At 52.5% G+C, this 27,959-nt stretch overlaps 1 protein-coding gene across 3 annotated transcripts in view; it reads right to left on the minus strand.

The window, feature by feature from the left end:
- Camk2a (calcium/calmodulin dependent protein kinase II alpha) overlaps positions 1-27,959 on the minus strand; it is a 60,986-nt gene that overhangs the window by 26,614 nt on the left and 6,413 nt on the right. For all 3 annotated transcript variants that reach the window (XM_048811796.1, XM_048811797.1, XM_048811799.1), the window contains exons 2-9: positions 19,811-19,905; positions 12,887-12,946; positions 6,229-6,283; positions 5,268-5,333; positions 5,114-5,186; positions 2,463-2,565; positions 1,141-1,224; positions 911-1,005 (exon numbers count right to left, since the gene is read on the minus strand). In XM_048811796.1, the coding sequence (XP_048667753.1) occupies positions 911-1,005; positions 1,141-1,224; positions 2,463-2,565; positions 5,114-5,186; positions 5,268-5,333; positions 6,229-6,283; positions 12,887-12,946; positions 19,811-19,905 (631 nt within the window). The remainder of the gene's footprint in view (positions 1-910; positions 1,006-1,140; positions 1,225-2,462; positions 2,566-5,113; positions 5,187-5,267; positions 5,334-6,228; positions 6,284-12,886; positions 12,947-19,810; positions 19,906-27,959) is intronic.

Here is a 27,959-nt window from a genome sequence, read left to right on the forward strand (position 1 = left end):
AAGGGGCAGAGAGGCCAGGTTTGCCCAGCCTGCCCCAGGCCACCCCTGCGATCCCCCAGCCCCTGACTGGCAGGGGAGCAGGCAGGGGTGCTAATGCCATCCACTCAGCCCCCACGGCCAGGAGTCGGGACTCCTCAGGACCAGGGGAGGGTCGGACCCTTGGGAACCAGGACAGATGAAAGCATGGTCACAGGGAAAGGAGACCTCCCTCTGTCATCCTGAGGCTGTGCCCTCTCTAGAGAAGGGCAGACAGTGGTCATGGTCCAGACAGAAGAATCAGAAGACCTGGGTCCAGGTCCTGCCTCTGTCTCCCCCAGACCTGGGCCTGTCATGAGCCATCTCTGGGGATGCCGAGGTGTGACCATCACAGGACTCATGGCACAGGGCTTGATGGACACCAGCCTTAGAGAAAAGCAGTATGGTTCAGTAGCTGGAAGCATGGATGGATGCGAGGGCCAGAGGCTTCCCTATCTGTAAAGTGAGGATGGTATTCGTGTCTATGTCGTAGCCTGGTGTGAAGATCTCATGTCTCCAAGTGCATAAAACAATCAGATGAGTGCTACGGACATGTGAGCTATTATGATTATTTGTACATGTAAGAAAAAGAGAGAGAAAAAATGAAAAAAATACAGCTCAGGGCTGCCCCCTCCCTTCTGCCCTCTAGGGCCCTGCAGGACAGATCTCGTCACTTCGAGCTCCTAATCATAAGGCACCTCCTGAGCTGCCTGGCCCTGCCCATCTTCAGGCTACCCTGGGCTTCATCCCTTGCCCCAGCTCTAGAAAGTGGCCGGGAACCTAGGGGGACTGGAAAGGTGGGAGGAAGATGTCCTTCCTCAGATCTCTGCGCTTCACTAGAAGGGGACCACAGGATGACAGGGGCAGGGTGGCTGGAGAGAGGAGCAACACTCACATCATAGGCACCGGCTTTGATCTGCTGGTACAGGCGGTGCTGGTCCTCATCCCAGAATGGGGGGTATCCAACCAGCAGGATGTACAGGATGACCCCTGGGGAGAAGACCAGGAGAACCTTCAGCCCCCTGCCCTGCGGGGAGGAGAGATGAAGGCAGGGTGATGGAAAGGAGTGAGGGGACCCAGGGCCTGGGTGGCCCAGGGGAGGAGCAGGCCTTTGGATGGACTCACCGCAGGCCCACAGGTCCACAGGCTTCCCGTATGGGTCCTTCCGCAGCACTTCTGGGGAGAGGTATCCAGGTGTCCCTGCAAACCCTGCTCCCCAGACACACAGACAGGCAGACAGACACACAGAGATTGGCATGTGAGTAATCTGGAGCCAGATCCTGCTGGGAGAGGGGATGAGGGTCATCTAGAGCTGGAACAAACAGCCTCTGGCCCCCAGAGCTTGGGGTTACACCGTGCAACCCTGGTGGGCTCTGTAAACCAGCAAAGTCCCTAGGCCAGGGTAGACAGGCACCTAGCACACCGGCCACCACTCCCCATGGCAAAGTCTGTAATCAATCACAGAGCTCCTTCCCGCAGGGTCCTGATCAGGGTCATAAATTTCCCAGAACTGTCTACGGCCATACAACCCTGAATGTGCCCAATCTCGTCTGATAAATTTCCCAGAACAGCCCTCCCACCCCCTCTACCAACCAACTATTGGTAGCCTTCAGCTCTTGCCATACCAGTTCTGCACCGAGAGCTAACATCCCTATCCCCCACTCCCCACTGCCTTGTCAGCGATGGTCATGAGAGGCAAGAGGCCTGTCCCTAACTCCAGCTTTGCTCCTAATTTCCTCATCTAGTTTCTTTACTTTAGAGCCTCAGGGATTAGGGATTAGGGATTCCTGTTTTAAATACCCAGTGTTTGGGGGAAGATCAAGTCAAATAAAAGACACACAAAATATTTTAGCAAGTAATCATAGAACAGTTACCAGTTACTGGGTGTGCGTGCTGAACTTGGGCGGGGCACTGTACAAGCCTAGTCTTAGTTAATCCTCACACAGACCTTGAGGAACATACTATGATTATCCCCATTTTACAGTTGAGAAAACAAAGTCTCAGAGAGGTGAAATGACTCTGCTAAAGCCACACACTTCATAAGTAGCAGGGTCGGGACTTGAACCCAGAGCTCTGGTCCTTGACCACTGATCATTATTGTCCACTAAAAAGTATAACCAGATTTTGAATTATACCGAAATCCCAGAGAGTGCTGGGCCATCTGAGCTTAAGTCCTAACTCCAGCCCTCTTAAGCTCTTGACCTTTTCCGAGTTTCCTAGTCAGTCTCCTCATCTGAGGTTGCCCACAGAAGCCCCTGCTGACAGTGACCATATGGCTCACCTGAAGAAGCCATGTTATGGTTTTCGTGATGGCCCTGTTCCTGCACCTGGCCCCAGGGAGACAGGGTGGGCACCACCCACTGACTGGCTAGAGGCTGGGTGAGGTGGACTGTGCAGCATGGACCCTGGCTGGCCCCCAACACCCCTGCCACTCCCGTCCCACTCACCAAACCATGCCTGCTGCTCCCCCTCCACCTCTATGGCCAGGCCAAAGTCAGCCAGCTTCACGGCAGCGCCCTTGAGCTTGGAGGCCAGCAACAGGTTCTCCGGCTTCCCAGGACCAGGAAGAAAAGGGGGAGGAGAGGGCGAGAGACAGCAGGTTCAGAAGCGTACCTTGGGGACCGGGCTCATAGGAAGAGCTGCCACACAGCCCAGGGGCCCGGCCCCAGGACCAGAGAGGGAGCTATTCCCTGGCAATTTCTCCATCTTCTACAGAAAAATCCTTCCTCCACCAGCCACCCCAAGTCTGGAGCTGGGTTGAGGGGAGGTTGGGCACAGGGTGGGGGTACTAAGGCCACCACCACAACAAGAAAGAGGCAGCAGGGTTTATGGGTCCTGCTGTGTACCAGCCACTATGTTCCAAGTGCATCCTCTCACCCACCATCCCAACAACCCCTTGGGTCAGATGCCATTATTTCTGCTTTCCACCGTGACCTTACATCCTTTGAAACAGTTCTGCCACCTTCCACCTCAGGGCCTTTGCACTTCCTGTTTGCCCTGCCTGATTTGCTCTGCCTTCCAGCTCACCTTCACGATACTCCTTCAAAGAAACTCCCCCACCCATGATTACTCCATGGAAAGAAGGAGTCATCAGGTGTCATCTGTGTTGTCTCTTGTTACCTACATATTTATCATATGTATAAAGTTAAGGAAACCGAGGGTCAGAGAGGTTAAGCAAGATCACACAGCTGGAAGGGGTGGAGTCAGATTCAAGACAAAGATGGACTCCATCTTAATCACTACAGGTTGAGAGATGATGGAGCTTGGCCCCAGGACCACAGCTGACCTGGGGGAAGGCCCCACACCTGTCCTCTGGGTCACTGAGGCTGCCGCCTTCCACTGGCTCAGACCCTCAGAATTTCTCCACTTCCTGCTGGTCCCCCTCCACCTTGGGATTCAGGACAAAGAGAGACTAAGATTCCCTCCATTCTTGGGTCATCCTGGCTTCAGGTCCCAGGATTGCCACTTCTATGCTGTGGAACTTCACCAGATAATTTCGTTTCTCTGAGTTTAGTTTTTTTCTTCAGGGAAACGGAGACAAGGCCTCCCTGATGGGGTGGTGTCTGGATTAACCCAGACAGTTCACGGAAAGCACCTTGCTGAGGCGAACTGTCAGGCTTGAGCTTGGGGAGGAGCCAAGAGACTCCTGGAGAAAAACCTTTCCCTGTCAAAGCCAGCTTGGACCCACACAGATACAGCTCCCCCTGTCCGGCTCCTGAAGACTGCCTTTGTCCTCTAGGGACTGTACTTTCGATGTGCCCTGGGTCTCAGTGGCCGTCCTGCCCTGATTTGATGAATGTGCCTCTAATTAGTGCATCCAGAGTGGCCTAAATTTGGGCAGCCTCTCCTCCTTCCTTCCTCCACCCGGGCAGGGGCCGGAGCTATAATGGGAACGGGCCTTCGGGGAGAGCTGCCCTGCCTCTGGCCACAGACCCTCTTGGATCAAACCTCAATGACCTTGCCCAGGGCACAGGTCAGAAGCCTTGGATTGCCAAAGACAGTTAGAGGTGGGCAAGGGTGCTTATCAGAGCAGTGTCCCCAAGAGGGGCCTGGAACAAATGGAGCACCCAGGAGATACCCAGGGTAAGGAGGGCCTGGAACTCACATATGGGTAGGAAAGCGGAGTCCACCCCGCCAATACTTCAGGGTTACCAGAAAGCTGATCTGGTCTCTCTAGAGTGAAAGGCTTGATATCTGTGTGGTTCCAAACTGGGGTTCAGGACAGAGTCCCACAACAGGAAAGAGCAAGGGACAGCTAGGGGCAACCCCATGGGAAGTAAGTTCATTGTCACTGAAGGCCAAATAAGCAGAGGCTCCATGGATACACAAAAGGGTCACCCTAGAAGGGGCTGGCTGCTGCAGAAAAGTACGGGCTGTCTGAAGTGGCCTTCGGGTACTGGACTCTGAGGTTATAGGGCCTGCGGTTGGAAGGCCTGGGCTCCGTGCTCCTTGCTCAGGCACAACTGAAATCCATGCCCTTGGACTCTTTCAACCTTAACGTCGTATTTTGCAAAACCAGGATGCTCCCAGCCCCTGATGCCATGAAGCCCAGCAGAGGAGGTCTACCATGTCCAAGAAAAGAGGGCAAGGCTGAATGGCCAGGACAGTCATAGGCTGTGTCGTCCTGCCCATCTCTTTAGCTGGAAAGAGAGGTACTCCGAGGTCCCCAAGTCCTATTTTTCTCCTTCCCGTTTGCCTGAGACCCTAACAAGAATCTGGGTCAGGGAGCTCTCTCAGGCAACATCCCGCCAAGGAGGAGTAAGCAGGCAGAGGGGAGACAGTTAGGACCAAGCAGCTCCAGCAACTGTAGCCTGGTTGGGATCTGGACCTTTCCAGGACTCTGCCTCACCCTGCACCCCGGACGGCCCCGGTGGTCTAACTGCACTGGGGCTGGGAGTCAGGAGACCTGGGGCCCAAACCCAGCCGCTCTGCCTTCCTGAGCTCAGCTTCCTCCGCAGACAGTGGGGGGATATTCCCTCCCGCCCAACAGGAAAATAAAAGGGGTTCCAGTTGCACCCCGCTCCGTGGGAGCGGGGAAGGGCAGAGGGGCCCTGGGCTGGGCGGACTCCGGTTGGCCACACCCATCGCGGGCGCTCACCTTCAGGTCCCGGTGCACCACCCCCATCTGGTGGCAGTGCAGCACGGCCTCCAGGATCTGCTGGATACAGTGACTGGGGAGAGAGAGAGAAGGGTCAGCCCAGGGACAGGCCTCCTCGCCAAGCGGGCAGCGGGCAGGACTGCCCTGCGCTTACCTGGCATCAGCCTCACTGTAATACTCCCGGGCCACGATGTCTTCAAACAGCTCCCCGCCAGTGACCCTGGGGGACAGGCACGCAGTCACCCTCCCACAGAAGCCCCAGGCGCCACCCTGCCTAGAGGAGTCCCCCAGAAGCTAGGGACGGGGCCCAGGGACCTCAGAACCTCAGCCCCAAAGAGAGGGACCTGAGGCCCCTGGGCGCCACCACGGACACACCCTCCCTTCCCCTGGCCCCTCCCCCGCCCCTCAGACCCCGCCCCGGGCAGGGTCCTGGCTGGTGGCGGAAGGCACCCAGAACACTGCAGGGTCACCGCTGGAGGAGCCCAACCACTGTTTGGTTGTGTTCTTTCCATGTCCTTGCCCCCAGCGGACATGATCCCCGCCAACAGATGAGACCAGAGTCACTGCTGATTCCCAGGCCACCCTCCACCCACCACGGAAGACTGCCATCGCCTGCCTGCTTTGACAAATCAAACCCATCCGAAAGGAAACTTGATATCACCCCTATGAATGGTGAACCAGCATCACTAGCCACGAATAGAAGAGAAACAAAAATAAATATATGGCCCGGAGTGGTGGCGCAGCCTGTAACCCCAGTGACTGGGGAGGCTAAGGCAGGACGATTGTGAGGTCAAAGCTAGCCTCAGCAAAAGCAAGGCGCTAAGTGAGACCCTATCTCTATATAAAATATAAAATGGGGCTGGGGGCATGGCTCAGTGGCTGAGTGCCCCTGAGTTCAATCCCCGGTACCCAAATAAATAAGTATATGATCACAGTTAAAAGTGTTTGACGGTTTAACTAGGAGGGCTTGGAAGAGCAGACCTACCACATCTGGGGAAAGAGCAGACCTACCACATGTAGACCAGAAGAGGGAATTCTACCCAGCCAGGGAGCGCTGGGGACCCTGACGGAGCACCCCCATACCCATGCCACATCCCAGGTGGGGCCAGACTCACAGGTCGAAGATCAGGTAATGGTGTCCCTCCTCAGAGATGCTGTCGTGGAGCCGGACTGTGGGAGAGGTCAAGGCAGTTGGTTACACCTGGACACACTGCTCCCCACCCCCCACGTCCCCTGCAGCCCATCTTATGGCAGGAGGGACATGAGCCTGAGCTGCCTGCCGAGGAGCTGTCACCTCTTCAGGCCAAATTCCCAGGAATCCAGAGCTCCCAGATTATTCTTGTGCTTCTGAAAGGAAGGGTAGAGGCCTGGGGATGCCTCTGGTTGGGCCAAAACCAACTTCTCACGGGACGGGGCTCTCAACCTTTCCTGTACCACAACCTAAACATGAACATGGCATAGGGGCGGGGACGCTGGCTCTGAAAATCATGCTTCATCCACACAATGGAAAATCACATGGCTGTTAACGTGGCAGTTCTAGATCCCCTGGCTTGGAATCATCTCCAGATTGTATTGTTTGATGGAAAAGCAAAGTGCAAAGCAGTATGTATAGTTCTTTTTAAAAAGAAAGTGTGCAAAAAACACATAACCCAATCAATAAGTGGACCAAGGAACTGAACAGGCACTCCACAGAAGATGAGATACACATGGTCATATGTTCAACATCTCTAGTAATTAGAGCAATGCAAATTAAAACTACACTGAAAACAATGGGATATGTGTGTGTGTGTGTGTGTGTGTGCGTGGGTATATTATAAAATGGAATGTTACTCAGCCTTAAAGAACAATAAAATTATGGCATTTGCTGGTAAATGGATAGAACTGGAGAATATCATGCTAAGCAAAATAAACCTATCCCCAAAACTAAAAGCTGAATGTTTTCTCTGATATGTGGATGCTAATTCACAATGGGGGCGGGGGAGTTATGGAAGAATAGAGTTACTATAGATTAGGTAGGGGAGTGAAGGGAGGGGAAGGGTATGGGGTAGGAATGATAGTAGAATGGATCAGACATTATTAGTCTATGTACATATATAAATATACTCCTGGTGTGATTCTACATCATGTACAACCAGAAGAATAAGAAATTATACTCCATTATATATGGTGTATCAAAGTGCATTCTACTGTCATGTGTAATTAACTAGAACAAATTTAAAAATGTTTTTTTAAATACTAGACTGAGATTTCACCTCACTCCAGTCAGAATGGCAGTAACAAAAAAATGTTGGTGGGGATGTGGGGAAAAGGGCACACTCATACATTGCTGGTGGGCCTGCAAATTAGTGCAACCACTATGGAAAGCAGTATGGCGATTCATCAGAAAACTTGGAATGGAACCATCATTTGACCCAGTTATTCCACTCCTGGGTTTATACCCAAAGAACTTAAAATCAGCATACTACAGTGACACGGCCATATCAATGTTTATAGCAGCTCAATTCACAATAGCCAAACTATGGAACCAACCTAGATGCCCTTCAACAGATGAATGGACAAAGAATATGTGATATATTACTGGAATATTACTCAGCTTTAAAGAAAAATGATATCATGGCATTTGCCGGTAAATGGATAAAACTGGAGAGTATGGTGTTAAGTGAAATAAGCCAATCTCAAAAAAACAAAGGCCAATTGTTCTCTCTGATATGCAGATGCTGACTCACATTATTGGGGAGAGGCTCACCAGATTGGACAGGGGGAGATGAGTTGGAAGTGAGGGGGGATGGGAATGAGAAAGACAGTAGAATGAATAGGACAGAACTTTCCTATGTTTATATATGAATGCACAACCAGTGTAACTCCACATCATGTACACAAGAATGGGAATTTATACCCAGGTATATAATATGTCAAAATACATTCTACTGTCATGTATAACTAAAAAGAATAAATAAACAAATTGAAGGAAGTGTTTAAGCTTCTATACAACATAAGTTTCTCTGGAAGAATACAGAGAAGTGGGCGTGGGGCTGCCTTTGGGGAAGGGAGTTGGGGAGCAGATCATGGGGGAGACTCGCTTTTCACTGTGAATCCTAGTGCCACTGATTTGTGCAGTGTGCCTGTATCTCTGACTCAATACTGAGTCCCCTGAATTGCTGTGGCTTTCATATTTGCACATCAAGTTTAGAAAGTGAACTAGGAGACAGGCTGGATAGAGTCCCAGGTGGGTGTCTGCAGGGGATGGGAACGGGGCACCAGAGATGGAGAACGACCAGGACACCAATTCAAATTAAAATTTTAAGACTTTGGGCTGGGGTTGTGGCTCAATGGCAGAGTGCTTGCCTTGCATATGTGAGGCACTGGTTTGATCCTCAGCACCACATAAAAATAAATAACAAAATTAAAATATTTTTTTAAAATTCAATACTTTTTTTTTTTTGTAGTAATGGGGCTAAAACCCAAGGGCCCTCTACCACTGAGTTATGTCTCCAGTCTTTTTTTATTTTTTAAGACTGAGTCTTGCTAAATCGCTGAAATTGACCTTGAACTTGCAATCCTCCTGCCTCAGCCTCTCGTGTCACTGGGATTACAGGCATGAGCCACCACACCAGGCTAAAATTTTAAGACATTCTTAAATAAGGATAACTACTAATACATAAGAACCAAAATGTTTTGAATATATTTAAACCAAAAAATAATAATCTCAAGATGTACACAGGATAATCCTGCTTTAATTTACAACATTTTATTATTTTAAAAATCCATACATACAGTCATGTGAAAACCCCATACACACTCCGGTTCCTGTTTTCCTATACTAATTTTACTACACTTCTAACTGTTCCTCTATTAATCTGTTTTAATTTTAGTGCATTTAAAAGTAAATGCAGGCTAAACTTTTACAATTCATGTGTGTGTTTAGCTGTGCATTTGATTGATGGAACCCAGCAATCCTACCTCCCCTCCAGAGCCCCGACTGCGAAGGAGTACCAGCTGCTTGCAGAGACTCCGCCCCTGTCTCAGGCCCTGCTTCTAGGAGACCTGACCTGAGACGACATGCCCAGGTGTGACTGGGGAGACCCACATGGCATCCGATCTCAGCTCTAGGTGGACAGCTAGTGGAAGGACTTCAAAAAGTATTTGCCGTCCCGTTTATCTGCAACTAACGTGGATTCTGAGTGTGTTGTGGGGGGGGGGGGGTATGTAAAAGACCCTTTTCTTCTTCCATCTTCCTCCAATGGGTCCCAGGGAGTGCACCCTTCTTGACCCTAGAAGGAGGTGGTCTTAATGTCCCTTTCCTGAGTATGAGAAGCTCTGAGAAGCCAAGCTGCCACCAGAACCATCTCAGGAAGGGGTTTCAGAACCTGGTCCACACCTTTGGAAGGAGCTCCCAAAAGACAGGTGTCCCAGACCCACCCTCAAGGATCAGGAAAACAGACCAAAGGTGGCAGGGATTTTCTGTGGCGCAGACTCCTGCTCTGTGATGACTTTGTGCTATTATAAAATGCTGTCCCTCTGAGTCGCCGGGCAGGGGCACAGAGCCTGGACACCAGCCCCCACTTGGGCAGTGCACCACCTATACAACAGCACTGGAGTCTGCCTCAGTCCCTAAGAGAGAGCAGAATCACCCCTCAGAGCCCAGGGAACAGGACTTCTCTCAGTGCCGTGTTCACACACAGCCTCCCCTCCTATCATGGAGGCTGCCCTGAGGAAGGAGAGGAAAGGATTCAAGAACAGCAGGCTATAGTAGTACCCCTGCCTCCTGGTGGAGTGACTGGACCATTGTTATACTGTCATTTGACTTTTAAATATTGTCACAGAACAAATTTGTAACCTAGTTTTCAGTAATGCAGCCAGAGTTATGAAATTCTGACATTCCTGTGATGGTTCCAGTGGATGCAATTTTTGTCTTGAAGTTGAAGGGCAGCACTTGCTCTTTTCCCTGGGTGCCCTGACACGACACCCAGATGCCCACTTGGGAAGCTAAGTGGAGTGACTAGGAACGTGGACTCGCAGTCAGGCCTACTGAGTCCCCTCATAGGTCCACCTCTTACAAGCCGTGTCTTTGGGCAAATGACTTAGCCTCCTGAGCCTGCATTCCTAATGAGTGTCATCAAGTCGGCCTGCTCCGGGTGCTAAAGTGAGGGGTCTTGTAGAGTACTCAGTAGTACTCAGTGCTAGGAAGAGCTCAATAAATGAAGACATCTGGCCCATCACAATTCCCGTTCCCAGCCCAAATCACCTACCAAGCCCCCAGGCTGTCCCTAGCACAGGCCACGATCCCTGAGCCCTGGGTGGCCTTCTGGGGCCTTCCCCAGCATGGGTGGTGATGGTGCAGAGATCAGGGTACTGCTGTCCCCAGCTGGACCAACCTGTGCTGAGCCAGGCACCTCCCTCACCTGGTCGTCTTGGGGCTGGGCAGTGGCCACATGTAGACTGTGCTCAGTGTCCTTGTCTGAATTTGCCACGCAGGCTGGGTGAGATGCAGGCTAGTTCCTCTGAGCACGGGCTGCCCTCTTGGATTCTGTAGCCACATCTGTCTCCTTGCACTTTGGGGAGATTGCAAGGAGATTGGAAGCAGCTGCTGGGAGGATATCTGGGCCCCTCCCAGGCCCTTCTAGCCCTGGCCATGGCTCAAGACTCCTCCACGATTTTCCTGGCTAGACGTTCAGCTCTGCCCTCCAGAGCCCTGGGTACCAGCCATGCCCACCCTGTCCTCATTTCTCCCACACATCCTCAGGGCCTAGTAGAGGCCCCGACTTGTGGTATGTCCTCAGGCGCCCTTGACATCAGGTGTGTGAAGGAAGGAAGAAATGTCTCGGTGACGATGACAGCCATGAAGATGACAGCTGTCACTTCTGAGTGTAGCTTGGGGCCAAGTGCATTGTCTCCTTTAACCCACCCAACAGTTCTAGAAGCTGGGTACCATGATTATTTCAACTTCACAGAGGAGGATACTGAGGTTGAGAGGTTCACATCCCTCCAATCTCAAACACCTAGTAAACAGCAGAGCTGAGATTGAGACCTGATGTGTCTGAACCTCTTAATCAGCATGTTTTATGGTGTCTCTGTCGATGACCTACAATCTCAATGGCTCTGAGCAATGATAAGCTTATGGAGTTTCAGGCAAGAGGGTGTCTTCTTTTTCTTAATATTTATTTCTTAGTTGTAGTTGGACATAATACCTTTATTTTGTTTATTTGTTTTTATGTGGTGCTGAGGATCGAACCCAGGGCCTCTCGCGTGCTAGGCAAGTGCTCTATGGCTGAGCCAATCCCAGCCCCGCCCCCCAGAGGGTGTCTTCTGATAAGATCCTTCTTTGAGAAAGTGAGGACTGGGAAGGGCAGCTTGGCAATCACAAAGCACTTGCCTGGGGTCTGTCATTGCATTATGCTCTATCTAATTATCACATCTATGAGGCAGGTATCATTTCCATCCTCTGGATAAAACTGAGCTTCAGAGTGGCTAAGCAATATGTCCAGAGTAACACAGCAAACCCCGGATTTGAGTTTCAGTCAGTCTACGCCAGAGCCCACAATTCATTGCCCCCCCTTTTTGGTTGGGAATCGGAGGGGTGCGCACAGCAGGCAACATTGACCTGAGACAGCTGCAGTTATACAGCAGCACCCCCCACTTCTCCCAAGCCCACAGCCTCTGTAAGAACCACAAGGTTTATCACCAGAGATGGAGACACCAGCGATGGAGATAGTTCAAACCCACTCCATCACAGTGGCGGGTGGAAGGCCCTGAATGGTGGGCACTGCCCAGGGCCACCCAATGGGAAGTTAGCAGATGGGGACAGGGTCCAAGCAGGTTCCTTGCTGAGGCCAGCACCTGGCTGCCCCCTCTCTGCCGCTGGTCCTGGCCCCTGGCTGCTGCTGTGCAGTAGGGAAGGGGCCTCCTGGACATCAATAGCCTGGGGCCTCTCCTGACAGAAGCGTTAACCCCTGGGGCCCCGGACACAGAGAGAGGCTCCCCTCCTGATGCGATGCATGTGGCACTGTCGGGGTGGAGCCATCCCTAGGAGCGGGAGGCCTTCACTGGCAAGGCGTGCTCTCTTTCAGCAGCCTGGCATCTCCTCTCGACTGTGGGGACTGCAAAGCCTGAGGCCCCACCCCAGACGGTGAGTCAGAAGCACTTTCCACAAAGTGCCCAGGTGATTAGAGAAGGTCAAGCCCTCATCCACACAGCCCCCTCCTCACGAAGATAGGGAAAGTGGCTCAGAAAGGGTAGCGCTCCTGCCCAAGGTCACACAGCCAATCTCGGACAGAACTAGACAGATGGACAGCTGAGCTCTTCCCCTCCTAACCCTAGCCTTGACTGGCAGGGGTCAACCCTCAGGTGCACAGTAAGGGGACTCAGTGCTGCTGCCCTGGCTCTGTCCTGGCCCCCCTGGGCACAGTCTCTCAGAGGCAGGTGGTAGCAGGTCTCCCAGGACTTAGCAGGGGACCAATCTGGGGAGTGGGCGCAGGTCAGGGCCCAGTGCACCCCTGACCTATTTTCATCTCCGCCTGGGCCTCGGGAGCTTTCCTGAAACAGCTTTTCCGAGGGAGGCTGCCGCAGTGTGGGGCAGGAGGAAGGGACTTTCTTCACCTTCCCCGGGAACACGCTGATCTTGGCGGCAGGTGGAAGCCATCAAAGACACCCCCTTCCCACCTCTGCTGCCTCCACCACAGAGAGAGCAGCTGCCCTCCACGAGGCCAGGAGCATTAACCCCAGGATGGGCAAGGCAGGGGCCGCCACGTGGGCACCCCAGGCCTCCAGGCTTACCGATATTGGGGTGCTTCAGCAGGCGGCAGATGCGGGCTTCACGCTCCAGCTTCTGATGGTCTGAAACACAAACGCCAGGTGAGTCACAGGGGAGGGAGCGGCCTCCAGCTCCCGCTCTCCCCAGGACCTCTTTCTGCAGCCCCTGCCAGGGCAGCTCGGGCTGGAGGAGCTGGCCTTTGGGCCTTGGGAAGCTCCAGGAAGGCAGTGGGGCGAGTGGGAGGCAGGGAGGCCAGGTGAGGCCTCCTCCTCTGTGGGCCTCCGTTTCCAGGGCTCTCAAAGGTGGGGCCTTCTTCTAGACTCTTCCTGGGCCAAGCAGCCCAGGATGCCAACTCCTGCCCCTCGCCCAGATGTCCCTGCTGAGCGCCACACCTCCACCTCTACACTTGGCCACCTCCTTCTGGGAACAAGCAACTCTCCAACATGGAACATCTCCCGGCCTCCCAGCTGCCATTCACCGGCCATCACTCACTCCCACCCGTCCGTTCACTGATGTCACCAGCTCCTGGCCACCTATCCTGAGTGCAGGGCCTTCCTCTGCACTCTCAGGGCCCCGATGGACATCTGCATCCTTAAGAGCAGGTGCTGTGTTGTACCCCAGCATCTGCCTAAATGCCTGGCACACAGTAGGTGCTCAAGAATAGCTGAATGAAAGAACAAATGTTCGATGAATGAATCTTCCTAAAGGAGTGGCTATTCTCTCCAGAAGAGCTATTGCCGATTTCCTTTCTGAGGACTCTGGGACCAGGGACCTGCAGGGTAAGTGACAGCCTCAGCCTGGCCCCCCATTCTCACCCTGCCTTCCATGACCCCTGCCCAAGGCCCCTGGGTCTCCCCACCCACGGGGAGAGAGGTCTTGTTCAGGATCAGCCGTTTTTCCAATTCCCTTTGTGGTGCTTTTCTCACAGTTCCATAGCTAATGTCTACTTTTTAAAACAAAATGGTTAAAGAGAAGCTACTAGTAAATGAAGAATACCGGCTGAGAGTTCTTTATCTGAAACACTGGGGACCAGAATTGTTCAGAGTTCAAAAAAAATTTTTCAGATTTTGGAATATTTGCATATACATAATGAGATACCTTGGGCATGGGACTCAAGCGGGCCACAAATTTTTTTTGTTTCATTTACATTTTATGCACAAACTGAAGGTATAATATTTTTAATAGCTTTGTGCATGAAATGAAGTTTCATGGAGTGGAATTTCCCACTTGTGGCTGCATGTCAACTCTCATAAAGTCGTGGATTTTGCAGCATTTTGGACTGAGAGTGTTTTGATCAGAGATTGCTCAACCTGTATCTACCATGTGCCAGGCCCTGTGCAGAGTGCTTTATGTGCCATTAAAGCCCTCACGACAACCTTTGAGAGAGGTACTATCGTTTTTTCTGGCTTTATAGAGGAAGAAACAGAGGTTCATAGAGTAAGTACTTGTCCCCCATCTCCCCCACGGGGAGTGAGGGAGCCATGCTTTTTACCCAGGCAGTCAGGCTCCAGAGTTGGGATTTTTTGGGGGGAGGGCAGTGGGTATCAGGGATTGAACTCAGGGGCACTGGTCCCTGAGCCCCGTCCCCAGCCCTATTTTATATTTTATTTAGAGATGGGGTGTCACTGAGCGCTTAGGCTTCACTGTTGCTGAGGCGGGCTCCGAGTTGGGCTTTAAACTCTGCTGAGCTGTTCTCCTTGCTCCAACTCAGAGCCACTGCCTCCACCCGCCCCCATCTGCTGGTGGGAAAAGTGGAGCCTGCAGAAGGGAACTCACAAAGATGCTCAGAGGCTAAGCCAGAACCAAAACCTAGGCCACTGAATGGCCCCTGCAGAGGAGGTACCCAGGAAGGTGACAGAGATGGAGAAAGTCCCAGCTCTTGTCCCTGGGCACCCAGCTCCCCCTCCCCCTCCTCCTCCACTAGAGCATTCCCTGGCTGCCCTCCAGGCTACCAAAGCCAAGATCGATGCTGAAATGCGGCTTTGCCATCAGCAAAGCAATTAAGTCCAATTCTGTTTCCATAGGCTCAGCCCCCCGGGGAAAGACCTGCTGCAGGCCAGGGAAGAGGAGGGGGTTGGGGAGGCATCCAGCTCCCCCCGCCCCCAGTCTCCTGTTTCCTCCAGGGCAGAGGATGTCGGTTCCTGGGCAAATGAGGGGCCTCCCATCAAGGACTGACTGGGAGCACTCAGAGGGAGCTGGACCCTCTCCCTGCTTCGTACAGTTGCCCCCACCCCAGCTCCACAGAACCAGAAGTCAGGCAGGTCAAGGCCAGGCCTATCCGAGGGGACAGGGAATCTTCTGGCCCAGGTGACACATGCAGAGCCCAAATCTGGAATGTTGGTGTTTTCTCCACGTGAGGTCAGCCAGGAGCACAGTTCCACTGGTGGCACGCTGGTCACACAACGTTCAACTTGTGTCAGGTTACCAGACCTCCCTACTGGAATGCCAGGAGCTATCGTTTTTATCGTTTTTGGTGGGTATGGGGGTACCAGGGACTGAACTCAGGGGCACTCGACCACTGAGCCACATCTCCAGCCCTATTTTGTATCTTACTTAGAGACAGGGTCTCACTGAGTTGCTTAGTGCCTCACTTTTGCTGAGGCTGGCTTTGAACTTGCGATCCTCCTGTCTCAGCCTCCTGAGCCACTGGGATTATCATTTTAGGCATATCACAATTGCCCTGCATGGTACCTTTCACCATTAAAAGCAGTATTTATTGGATGCAAATATATACATTTGTAACCGTCTTTGCAACATTGTCATTTTCTAATGTATGGAGAACCTCAAGACAGGGACCATGTTTCTCTTGACCTCTGACTTCTCATTCTGATGTGTAGATGGGGAGATGGAGGCCCGATGACCAAAAAAAAAAAATGTTGACCCCCTTATCAAAATCACTTGTCCGGTGGCCCTTTTAGAACTCAGACCTCTGAGGACCTCACTCCCTGCCCCACACAATCATTCATGGCAGGTGAAGAGCTTTTATTATTTGTTTATTTATTTGTTTGCAGTACTGGGTACGGAACCCAGGGACACTTTTCCACTGAGTAACATTCCCAATCCTTTTCATATTTTATTTTGAGACAGGATTTCACTAAGTTACTGAGGCCGACTTTGAACTTGTGATCCTCCTGCCTGAGCCCTCCCCTCCACCCCGCCTCAGTCACTGGATTACAAGCATGCACCACAGCACCCAGCAAGTAGCTCTTTAAAACTCTAAGTAAGATCCTGTCACTCCTTGGTGTCAAACTCCAACAGCTTCCCCATGTACCTATGATATGATCCAGACTCCACCCGAGCCAGCAGTAGCAGGCTGGGTACTGCCTCATGTGGGCAGGAAACTACAGCCACAGAATCACCTTTCTGGCCTCAGGCACACCAAGCCCCTTTGCACCACAGGCCCTTTACACATGCGGTTCCCTCTGCCTGGAACGCTCTTTCCCAGGGACAGCTGCCTTTTCCTCATAGGAAGGTCCCAGGACAATGTCACCTCCTGCAGAGCCGCCCTCCTGTCCCACTGCTTCCCCATTATCCTGCCTTTCTTGACATCACTCACCTCTTCCTGAGACTACCCAGCTGATTTATGTGTTTAATATTCTTTTCAGCTTCATTCCCTAGAAAACAGGCACACAGAGGGCGGACCTCTTCTGTGGGTCCCTGCCGACTTCCCAGGGCCTAAGATAAAGCTCCCAGGCAGCTTTCCAGGGTAGCAGTGCAGACAAACGGCTGAGCTGGATTTCAATACGCGCCCATAATGACCATCCTGTGTTGCCTTCCTTTCTGATAATTCATTAATTCTCTACAGTCCATCCAGCTCAGAAGAGTCCCTCACTGGTAAGAAGTCTCCGGAAGCCAAGAGTCTGCAGCTTCCTGCCTGGTACCTGGGAGCATCATCTCTAATGCCCGCCGTGACATCTTGGGAGCACTCTTCCCTCCCTGGGTGGGTAGCTCACCGACAGGGTGTTGAGGTTAAGTTGGTGGACACTGGATGAGGTCCCTGGGGGCCAGACAGTCCCAGCAGGGCAGGGCAGGGCAGGACAGCCCAGGCCTGTGAGGAAGTACAGTCACACATCTGGTGCGGTTTTGTGTCCAGAGGGACTGGGCTCCAGCAGACAGGGGGCACACGAGCCAGGGAAGAAAGAGGCCTCGGAGTCTGGGAATGGGAAATGTCCCCTGGCTGCATAGGGCATCAACAGGGCTACCAATGCTGGGAGGCTGGAGAAGTAATTCCAAGGTCCAGGCAAGGTGGGGAGGAGACTGGGGAAGAAAGGAGACAGGTGCCTTACTGCCTCCTTGGGGCTCCTTCGAAGGACTGCGATGAACTCAGGTGCAGCCCAATGAGGTCCCACTCTGCTTCCCACCCAGTCCTGAGACTCAGCCCCTGGGAGCCTCACTAGTGACCCAGCTGGGCTGGGGGTGGGGCATGGAGTCAGGAGCTCACAGTCCCCAAGCTAGTTCCTCTGGCTGCACTGGACACACCCACATGTCCAGAGCCCTAACAAGGAGGGGCACGGGGAGCCTCTCTGAGCCTCTGCCAGCCAGCTGCAGCAACCAGATTCTGCCATGCAGGAGCTCGGTCCACATCGACTGACTCCACCCCGCACCCGCTGACTCCACCCCTCGCCCGCTGACCCCACCCCTCACCCGCTGACTCCACCCCTCACCTGCTGACTCCACCCCTCACCCGCAGAGCTCCAGCAGCTGCATTTTTAAGAAGACTCCCAGGGACATTTGGCAAGGATTGGGACAGGCAAAATTTTACTTTTCACTTAATTTCTTTATAGTTTTTTGAATTATACTATAAGCATTTTTTAAGACTAATTTTAAGATACATATAGAAATGGCTTCTGGGTTTGGGAATCACTTGCTAGGAGAGGCCAGGCAGGGTGGGGACAGGGAAGCCGCAGCTCCCTGGGAGGGTAGAACAGATGCCCCCAGCCCCTCCAGCCCCCATGGGCACAGCCCCTGCGGGAGCTGCCAGAAGTCCCCCAGGAGTGCCAGCAGGAGGAGTTCAGAGTGTGTTGCCAAAAGCTCAGCTCTAGACCCCCCTGGAGGCACCGTGAGTGACAAACAAAGAGGCACTGCTCCTCTCCCGCTGGGCGCAGAGCCTGGCAGTTGGCAGACTTCTTCCAGAATGTTCCCCATAACTTCCCTGCCCCCACTCTTCACAAACTCACCTAGGCCTGGGCCACGGGGCCAAAGCTCAACCAATAGCCAGAGAGAGGGTCTTGGAGGTGACCGCCACTATAGCCAGAGCACACACTGTCCCAGGAACGCTTAGTCACCTCCCAAACAGAGAGGTGGCCTTTCCACTCTCCTATGCACCTATGTCTCTCAGCCTCTGTATGTGTGTATGTATGTGTGTGTGCGCGCGCACGTGTGTGTGTGTGTGTGCCCCTGAGATGGCGGCAAGGCCCTCCAGTCCCCCAGCATCCAGGGAGATCACTATTCCTAACACCCCCTGGACAACCTCATCCTGTCACCACCAAGTTATAACTCTAAGCACATCCTCCCTCTATCTCAGAGATTGGGACATCTCCCTTGATCCCCAGAGACACAAGGCACAGAAAAGCCACAAGACTGCCACTAGTCACACAGCCACGGTAAAGCCAATCCAGGCCTCTGGACATGAGAGCCAGCCTTCTGACTCCTGCCAGCTTTCCTGCCCACTCTGCTCCTTGCCCCTGGCTCCAGAACTTCCACTAGTCTGGCCTTTTCACCCTGCCATGCCATGGGTGAGCCCTGGGCCTTCAGAGGCCCCGCCTCTGCCGAGCCTCTTGTCCCGGCAGGACACCAGGGGAGGTCAGTGACTAGGAGAAAGCACTGGTCCAACAGCACTGAACTGGAGAGATGAAGGGCAGCAACACAGAGTGCAACACGGAGCCAGCCGGGAGGCCTGCAGGGAGCAGCGGGAGCACCCCGTACAGCGGGACCTCCAGGAAGCCTAGGCCTGCCAGCTGCGCCTCTCAAACACCTGGACACAAAGCCTGCCCTCACGAGATGGCTCCCTTCCTCTGCATAGCTCACCACCTCACCCACACCATCCCTCAGAACCACCCTCAGCAGATGGGCCCAGAGGCCACTCCCACACTGCTTCATTTGGGATGGAGATTGGCATCTGTGAAGACAGTATCTTCTCCAACACACCGACCGTGGTCCCCGCCATTACTGCCCCTCAACACAGGCCAATGAGGAGCAGTTTTCTGGGCAGCCTTCTCAAAATTGCATGTCCATGTGACTCGCCCAGGCATCTTGTTAAAATGCAGATTGGGGTTTTTTAGGTTTGGAGTGGGGCCCAGTGCTTTGAATTTCTCACAGTCTCACAGGCACATTGACGCTGATGTTCCAGGACCACTGGTAAGGTCCTAGGCCTGAGGTTCCCAAACCTTTCTGCAAGTTAGAATTAGCTGGCTATCTTTCCGCAAACCTAGGTCACCTCCGAGACCACTTGTTTTGGGACCAGAGAGTGGGCTGGTGTGGTTGAACCAGAGCTCACCTGCAGTTCACTGGGCTCTTGGAGTAGCTAGTGTGGGCGCTGTCCCAGGTGCTGAGCAGAGAGCTCAAAATGAGACCTGCCCACCCTCTTGGAGCTTATAGTCCAGAGAAAAAGATGTTAAACAAGGAGACAGACCAGCAAATAGGATGAGGCTAGGTCAGGGGAAAGCCGTGACGGAAATAAACAGTATGAAACAGAAAAGGGGGAGACTCCCTCAGACTGGGTGGCCAGGGGAGCTCTTCCAAGGATGTAACAGAGCTGAGACTGAAGGTTGAGACAGGGCCAGCCATGTAAGCAGCCAGGTTAGGGTATCAGGCAGAGGGGATGGCAGGAGCACTCCCATGCCAACATCCAGGGGGACGGACTTGGGTCTTGGTTCTAAGCCCAGGGGTGGAGGAGGGCGGCAGGGAAGGGGAGCCTGGAGGTAGGCAGGCCTGGGTCAGGCACCTACCTCTGGCTGAGAGCTTCTTGGTGTTGATGATCTTAGCAGCATACTCCTGGCCGGCCAGCACCTTCACACACCTGCGCACGACGGAGAAGGCTCCCCTGGGAGGATAGAGAAGGCAGAGAAGGTAAGAGGCCCGGGGCTGTGTCCTTGGAGACACTGCAGTTCACACCACAGCTGCTCGGTGCTGGGAGGGAAGCCTCTGTTGGAGCTGCTCAGGGGCACAGGGACTGCTGTGGCCCAGCTCAGAACAGCATGGCTGGAGAGAGCCAGAGAGGGACCCAGAAGCTTGGTCACACTCAAGATCAGCCTCCTGGGGTCACCAAAACTTTGGCTCACCAAGTTGCAAAGCTTTGGAATCCTGTAGTGGTGGAACCACAGAATCCAGGTCTCTTAAATAAATCTTTAGCTTCTTTTATTCTTTGAGTAGGTAACACATGGACATGACTCAAAGTTCAAAAGGTTTTTTTTAAAAAGTACAGACAGTGAAAAGACTCCCCCCAACCCTGTACCCCAACCTCTGAAGTCCCCTCTCTGGAGGTAGCCACTGCTACTGGCTCTTATGCCTCTTTATGCAGATACCTACCCCCTCACAAAGCTGTTCTGTACCCTCCTTTTCTCTTTTCTCTGTTACTAATGTATTTTGGAGATCATTCTTCATATCAAAACATAAAGAGCTCCTCATTATATCATATGTAATTGTATGACTGTCCTGTATTTTACCAGCCAGTCCCCTAGTGAAGGGCAAGTGGGTTAGTTTCAATCTTTAGTTATTGTAAGGGTACTATACTTACTGACTAACCTTGTACTGGGTATTAGGATTACATTTCCCATGTGAGCACACATCTGTGGCATGAATTCCTAGAATGGGTGTTTTTTGGTCAAGAGGTAGACATTGTTTCGCAATTTTGATAGAGACTGAGACTGTGCATCTTATTTAGTGATTGCACCAGCTTACTTTCCCACTAATATGTGAGGGGACCGATTCCCTCTGCCACTGTCCACACAGTGTGTTATCAACCTTTTTTTATATTTGCTGGTAAGAGAGATGGAAAATGACAATGGATATTGATTTAGTTTTTAATTATCATATTAAGAGTGAGGCTGAGCATCCTTTCCTGTGTTTTAAGAGGCTCCTGGGATTTTATCCTCAAAGTATCCATGACCAGAAGAGAACTTGGGGGAAGGACTATGGGTTTCAGAGCTCATGGGGAAATGGATTATTGTCCCATGCAATGGAGCTCATCACCCCACATCATTTAGTTTTTCAAGAAAACCTTGAAGTCTAGATAATTTCCCAATTGGAGTCTTATCCCAAAAGGATTTGAGGGCAGGACCAGCCTAAGGGCTGGATCTGGAGCTGAGGAGCCACCAAGCGCTACACTCTGCTCTGTCCCACAGAGGCAATCTGGCCCCACAACTCACACCAAGGAGGCTTCCAAGGGGCCTGATAGTGACCTTGGCCACAACCATCACTGCCCTAAACACATACTCATGGCAAGAAGAGGAGCTCCTGGGCAGACTTCCCAAACACAGGTATTCCTACAGGTCATCCAGCCATCTTGCTAAAATGGCCATTCTGACTCCTTGTGACCAGAGTGGAGGCTCAGGACTCTGAGGTCTAGTGGAGCTCCGTGTAGATGGCTCAAGTTACAGGCAGGGCCACATCTCTGAGATCAGCACTTCCGGGTGTTTGACTTCCACACCAAGTGAGCCCACACGGGTTCCTGCCCAGGTTCCCCAACACAGCCTCCAAGTTTCAATCTCCCCACCCAAGAAAACAGGCAAGCCAAGTCACTCAGATGAGACCAACAGGAGCAGAGGAGGCCTCTGACAGGAGGTCTTCCCTGCTCATAGCCTGGGTCCACTATCTCTGAATCCACACCTGAGCAGCAGGAAGTGAGCAGTCAGGAAGCTCTAGAGAAGGAAGAGGAAGACAGAGGCAGGATGAACACAAGGGACCCGGAAATACGACCTCATAGGAAAGCTAAAGGCCAGAATCCATGCAGAATGGTAGGTCCGCCCTGAGGTGTGCAGCCCTGCCTGTTCTTCACCAGAAAGAAAGCAGTAGGCCCTGTGACCCCCACAAGACTCTGCTCCTGCTGTGAGGCCCCTCCTCTGATCCCTGGAGCCCCCTTTGTATAGGAAAACTTCCTTTCCCCGACTCACTCCTACTGTGCTTCTGGTCACCAAATAGAGAAAAAGCTTCTTTCAAACCAACCCATTCTACTCTGTGGACACCAGTTGTGTCCCACAATTCTATTACGATGCTTTCTAGAGTTAGTGCAGACCCCACAGGTTAAGGGTTCCATGCACAGGACAGCCCCCTCATCTCAGATGCCCGTCCCTAGCAGTGGGTCCCCAAGTTACCTTCTGTTCAATTTGGCTAGCAACTGCAAGTTCCCACAACCCTCTCCTCAGGCTAGAGAATTTTCTATGATGATTCACAGAGCTCAGAAAAACACATTTACTTATTATAGAACAAAAGATATGATAAAGGACACAGATGGACAGCCAGTGACAAGGTAGGCAAGGCTGGGAAGCATCCTGAGCACAGGGGTTCTGTCCTTGTGGATCTGGGGTGTGCCAACCTCCTGCCACATGGCTGTTTACCATCCAGAAGGTCTCTGCACCCCACCCCTCAGCATCTTTATGAAGGCTCCATCACATGGGTAAGAAGGAATATTAACTCAGTCCCCAGTCCTCTCACCTTCCCAGAAGGTGGGGGTGGGGCTGAAGGCTTCAAGCAAATCATGCCTTGGTCTTTCTGGTGACTAGCCCCATTCAGAAGACCACCAAGAGTCACCTCATCAGAACAAAAGATGCCCCTAGCCCCTGAGAAATTCCGAGGGATTAATATGTCAGGAACTGGGATCAAAGACCAAATATTAGAACTCGAGATGCTCTGGACAGCCCTATCCCTTAGGAAATTAGTAGAGTCTTAGGAGCTCTGCTATCCACCAGGCACAAGACCAACTATATATTTGTCTTATATCACAAGACCACGGTCCCATATTCCCCATCGGGTCCAGGATGGTGGCAGCTCGTCCACCTCCTGTCTCTCCCAGCTGGGTGAGTTCCTAGAGGCCAGAACTTTCACCTCCCTCTCTAGGTCCCAGCACAGGGACCCAGTGTCTGTCTGGTACCAAAAGGGCCTCTGTAAGTGTTCCGTGTAGGAGCAGGAGGTTGATATAAGCAAGAGCCAGAGAAACGGAAATATGACAAAAGAGAATTTTTAGGCAGGATTTTTAGAGGGACAGGAACGTGCATCTGAGGATAGCAGAGGACTACTGATCTCTCAAATCCAGACAGGGGGATGGACCCAAAGAACTTCAGGTTCCTGCCAGCTGGGAACCTAGATTCTCAAGAGCCCTGGGGAGAAAACAGTTGAAGTGGCCACTTCTGGGAAGGGTTCTGACCCTCCACAGAGAGGCGGGCAGGGACAGAGGAAGGCGGCCAGCTGCTGAGGGCAGGGCTGCACCAGCATCTAGCCCGTGCTCAGTCCAGGGCTAGAGTTCAATTAATATATGTCCAGTGGATGGAGGGATAGAGGGATAAATGTGTAGTTTCTCCATTAGAAAAATAAAACTCTATTCTAGGTAAAGATTTTAGGTTAGTGGTCATCAAATTGGCAGCTACAGAATCTCCTGGGGATTTTTAAAAAATATAGATTCCTACTAAATCAGAACCCCTGTGTGTGGACCCTGGGAATAGGTGATTTTTTTCTAACCCTGGCCCTGCCCTGACTACCTTCTGGGGAAGTCCTGTTACATATCCTATCTCTCCTGGAATCGGTACCAGTAGGGACGTCACTTGGGCTCTGTACTGGGAGCTTGATGGGACCTATGAGCCTGGGCTCTGCCCTAAGGAGCCAGGGGCCTAAGAGCCCTATCTATGAAGCAAAAGAAGTCTTACTCACGAAACTTGCTGCTCAGGACAGGGCCAAGTTCTCACGAGAATCAGAGATTCCTGATCAGAGGCTCAGGCCTTGGGCAGGGAGGCTGCAGGGATTCTGAACCCCCGAAGAACAAGAATATCATATATGCATGAGGTTAGGTGTGTGCGTTTGTCCCGGGCAGGGGCGCATGGCTCTCCTCTGGTGCTTTGAGGGAGGCATTTCTCAAAACCAGCTCAGAACTACTGACCCAGAGGGCTTCTTCACCCCGAGTGCACAAGCAACAAGCTCCTTCTTGACCTGCACAGCAGCTCTGTGAAGTCAGAACCCTTTTAACAGACTGGGAAACTGAGGCCTCGAGTGAGCAGGCATATTCCCAGTGACCCTGTGAAGAGAATTCAGATCACGTGGACTTTTTCTCCTAACTCCACCAAAGGCAGGAGAGATCATAGCCTCAAGACAGGACTCTGTGGTCACAAAGACCTGTGGTCCGATCCTGGCCCACCCCTAGCAGACTGCGTGGCTGGAACTTGCACTTCATGGCTCGGAGCAGAACACCAGCTCCTGAGGTGCTAGGGAGATGAGACAAAGCTCCAGCTCAGGGCCAAGCAAGCGGAGCAGAACAAGACAGAGCAGGGAGGAGAGGGGCCCAAGGAGGTGAAGAAAGGGCCTGGGCCAGGGAGACCTCTTGCTACCCATGCAGCCTCAGTCTCCGTCTGTAGGAGGGAAGGCCCCTCTGCCTGCCACAGAGGCAGGGATCAGGAAGACAAGGGCCGATGAGAGTCATCACACAAAATTGACACTAAAAACCAGAAAGGGGAGTGCACACCTGTAATCCCAGCTGTTTGGGAGGCTGAGGCAGGAGGATCACAAGTTTAAGATCAGACTGAGTAACCTAGTGAGACTCCATCTCAAAAGAGAAAATAAATTAAAAAATTAAAAGGGCTGGGGGTGTAGCTCAGTGGTAAAGCACCCCAAGTTAGACACTGAAGGGTGGAATTTGGGAGGACTTGGGCAGGGCTGGGTCCTGATGTGAGCCTCAGTTTCTTCATTGGCAATGTGGAGGCTGGGATGGGAATGAGGCGCAATAGTGTGGAGGCCTTTCCAGCTTCAGTGTCATACCCCAGGTCTGTGCAACAGCCCTTCTTGTGATGGTGGAAATACTCTGAATTGCTCAGTGGGGCAGCCACCAGGCCATATGGCTGTAGTGCATTGGACCTGTGGCCAGTGGGACCACAGAATGGAATTTTAATTGGATTTCCTTGAAGTTGTTCTATGTGGCTAATGCCTACCATGTCGGAGAATGCAATTCTCAATGAGTAAGAGTAGGCATTTCTGGACCTGCCCAACCAGAGTTCAAATTGCTGTTCAGCCACTTATGAGCAGGTTGCTTCCCTGTGGTCTGCCTGTTTGCTCCCTTGTAAAATATGAACAATAAGAGTACCCACCCTGTGCAGTGGCTTCCAGGACTCAGTGAGATAATCAGTAGGCTGGAGTTAGCAGAATCCCTGGAGCATAATAAATGCTCAAGAAACAATGCCCTGTACAGGGGCCGTGATATGCAAGGGGTGAGAACAGTTAGCATCATCGGTAACAAAGTGGACCTTGCTGGCCAAGCTCCGGATGAAGCAAGCAGGGAAGAGCTGTGTAGAGGCCATGGTGGGGGGTGGGGGCAAGGCTGCTCCCCAGGCTGAGCAGCAGCTGCCCTGGTGTGTGCAGGCACGAGTGTGAGCTGGCAGGGAGGCCCCACCCGGCACCCAGCAGATTGCAGAGAGGGCAGAGCCGTAGAGAATGTGGGACCGTGCTAATGGGCTGTGAAGAGAGGATTCACACTGGGAAATTGCTTTCTGGCTGCCTGGCAGGCGCCGTGTCCTGGGCGTTGTGGGCTGCCAGCCACGGGGGTCTGCCACCTGCTCCAGCCTGGAGTACCCTGAAATGTGAACATGACTGCCAGGTGCAGCAGCAAGGGCACTGGGGGTGGGGGACAGAAGACCCTCATCCCTACCCAGTTCAACTACCAGCTTGCTTATCCTGTTGGGTCTCAGTTTCCCCATTTGAAAAAAGGGGATAGAAGTCATTGTGAGTGTCCCTGCAGGCAGAGAAGTTGCTGCCAACTGCCTCTAAGGGAAACCTCTTCGCCTTCACTGGGAGCCACTCAGAGCTCCTCCAGGGGGTCTCTTATCCCCTAGGCCTCCGGAGACTGCACACTCGTGAACTCTCCCTGCACTCTGGCCTCATCTGGGTCTGATTGTTTGGGCTCTTTACAGTCTCCAATCTTCCCTTCATTGGCTGCCTCTTCAGATATTCCCCCCAATAAAATGAAACAACGAGAACTTTTCTCTCAACCCAGCAGCCCGAGCTGCTTCCTCCCTCCCGTTCTTTTTGCTGCCAAACTTCCAGAACAAATGTCCGACATCCGCCGCCTCCTCTTCCCACCTCCCACACTCCATGAACCCACTGCAATCTGGTTGCCACCCCCAGGGCTCCATGGAAGCAATGCTCGTGCCAGGCTCACCCACCCAAAGCCTCCCCTCCCCACTGCCCCTGGCAGCCCCCCTTTGGCCCTGGTCCGCCTCGCTGTCCTATACCAGGTAGCGCTGGGCCCAGTGACCACACTCTTCAAGGCTTATCCCCCCTTTTTTTTTCTAGGTCACTTTGCTGTCCCTGGCATCCCCCTTCACCCACAGTGCCTTGCTGTCCCAAAGTCCCCCAGCCACATTAAAACTCCTTGTTCCCTCTCCACCCAACCTCTGACAACTTCCTCCTCCATCCCCTGTACCAGGGGCCATTAGCTGGGATCTCTGGGGAGGCTCTGGGCATTCATGAATCCACTTAAAATTGTATTAAAATGATGCTGTGTCTGTGCATTGTTCTGGGCAAAGGACGCATATTCTTCCGCTTCACAAAGCAGCCCATGACTCTCCAAATGGCTAAAGCCACTGACATCACTCAGGACTGAAATCTGCATCCACACACCTCCCGCCCCCCTTCAGAATTCTGGTTCCACACTTTGATCTACTCGTTTCCTTGCCTGGATGCTCAATGGCAAGCCAGTCTCTTCCCCCAAATCTCCCCACTCTGTTAAGATACATAAGCATCTGGCTTTCTGAGATGAGCTGGGGTGATTTCAGAAGGTTTCTGGTCAGATGCAGACAGACTAGTGGCCTGTGAAAGGATTAGCATCCAAACCTCTTGGTGGTGACCCAGGCCGACTGATCTGATTGCCCAGAACAGATAGGGTTAGAGCACCTGGGGGAAAGCAAGAGCTGGGGCTGGCCCCCAGAGTAGCATCATGTTGGACCAGAGTGGGGGCCACACCACATCAGAGACGGGCATTCCCAGTCGAACCTTACCATGCAAGCCAACTCTTATTCCATAGATGAATAAACTGAGGCCAAGACCTTGAACTCAGGGTCCATTGCTCTTCCAATACCCCATACTCTGGGATCAGAGGGACCCTATTTGGAGCCCAGTGGGCTGTAACTTAGGCAGATCAGCAGGAGATATGCAGCCTTGCGCATGCAGGAGCAAGTGGGCATGACTGGGAGAGGGTCACTTACATGAGAACCACCGAGGGCTCCTCAACCCCAAATGGTTGAAAAGTCAGGCCCAGGTTTGCTCAGAAACAAAGGAAAATCCTGGACAAGGTGGGGTTTCCCCACCCAGTACTGGAGATTGGACCCAGGGGTGCTCTACCACTGAGCTACATCCTTTTTATTTTTTATTTTGAGACAGGGTCTCGCTAAGTTCCTCAGGTTGTGCTTGAATGTGTGATCCTCCAGCCTCAGCCTCCTGAGTCACGGGGAAGACAGGTGTGCACCCTGTACCCAGAAGCTCTGTGTACCTTAATCAAATCCTGTCTCTTTGGGGGCCTCAGCTCTCCTATCTGTGTGATCGACTGTTGGTATAATATTGGAGCCTTCTCTTTCTTTTTCTTTATTTCCTTTTTCAGTGATAGTATACTTTCTTAAAAATAAACAAGCAAAACATAGCTATGCTGGTTCCCCCAAATGGCAACTAGATCAGAGAAGATGGGCTGGGCTTGGGATGCCCTCCTCCTGCCTGCCCCCTCCCTTCCTCAGCTTGTCTCAGCAGCTCTGTGAGCAGAACTCTGCAGCCACAGCATTACACAGACAGACCGATAATCCGGGACCCGTAACTGAGACGGCTCCTCTCCCCTGCTGCCCGCCACTGTGGCTGCACCACCCACTCCCAGACTCCAGAAGATGCTGCAGGGACGAGCTGTCCCACCCCCCCACC

Source organism: Marmota marmota, unplaced genomic scaffold (genome assembly GCF_001458135.2).
Source record: "Marmota marmota marmota unplaced genomic scaffold, marMar, whole genome shotgun sequence".
Taxonomy (NCBI): domain Eukaryota; kingdom Metazoa; phylum Chordata; class Mammalia; order Rodentia; family Sciuridae; genus Marmota; species Marmota marmota.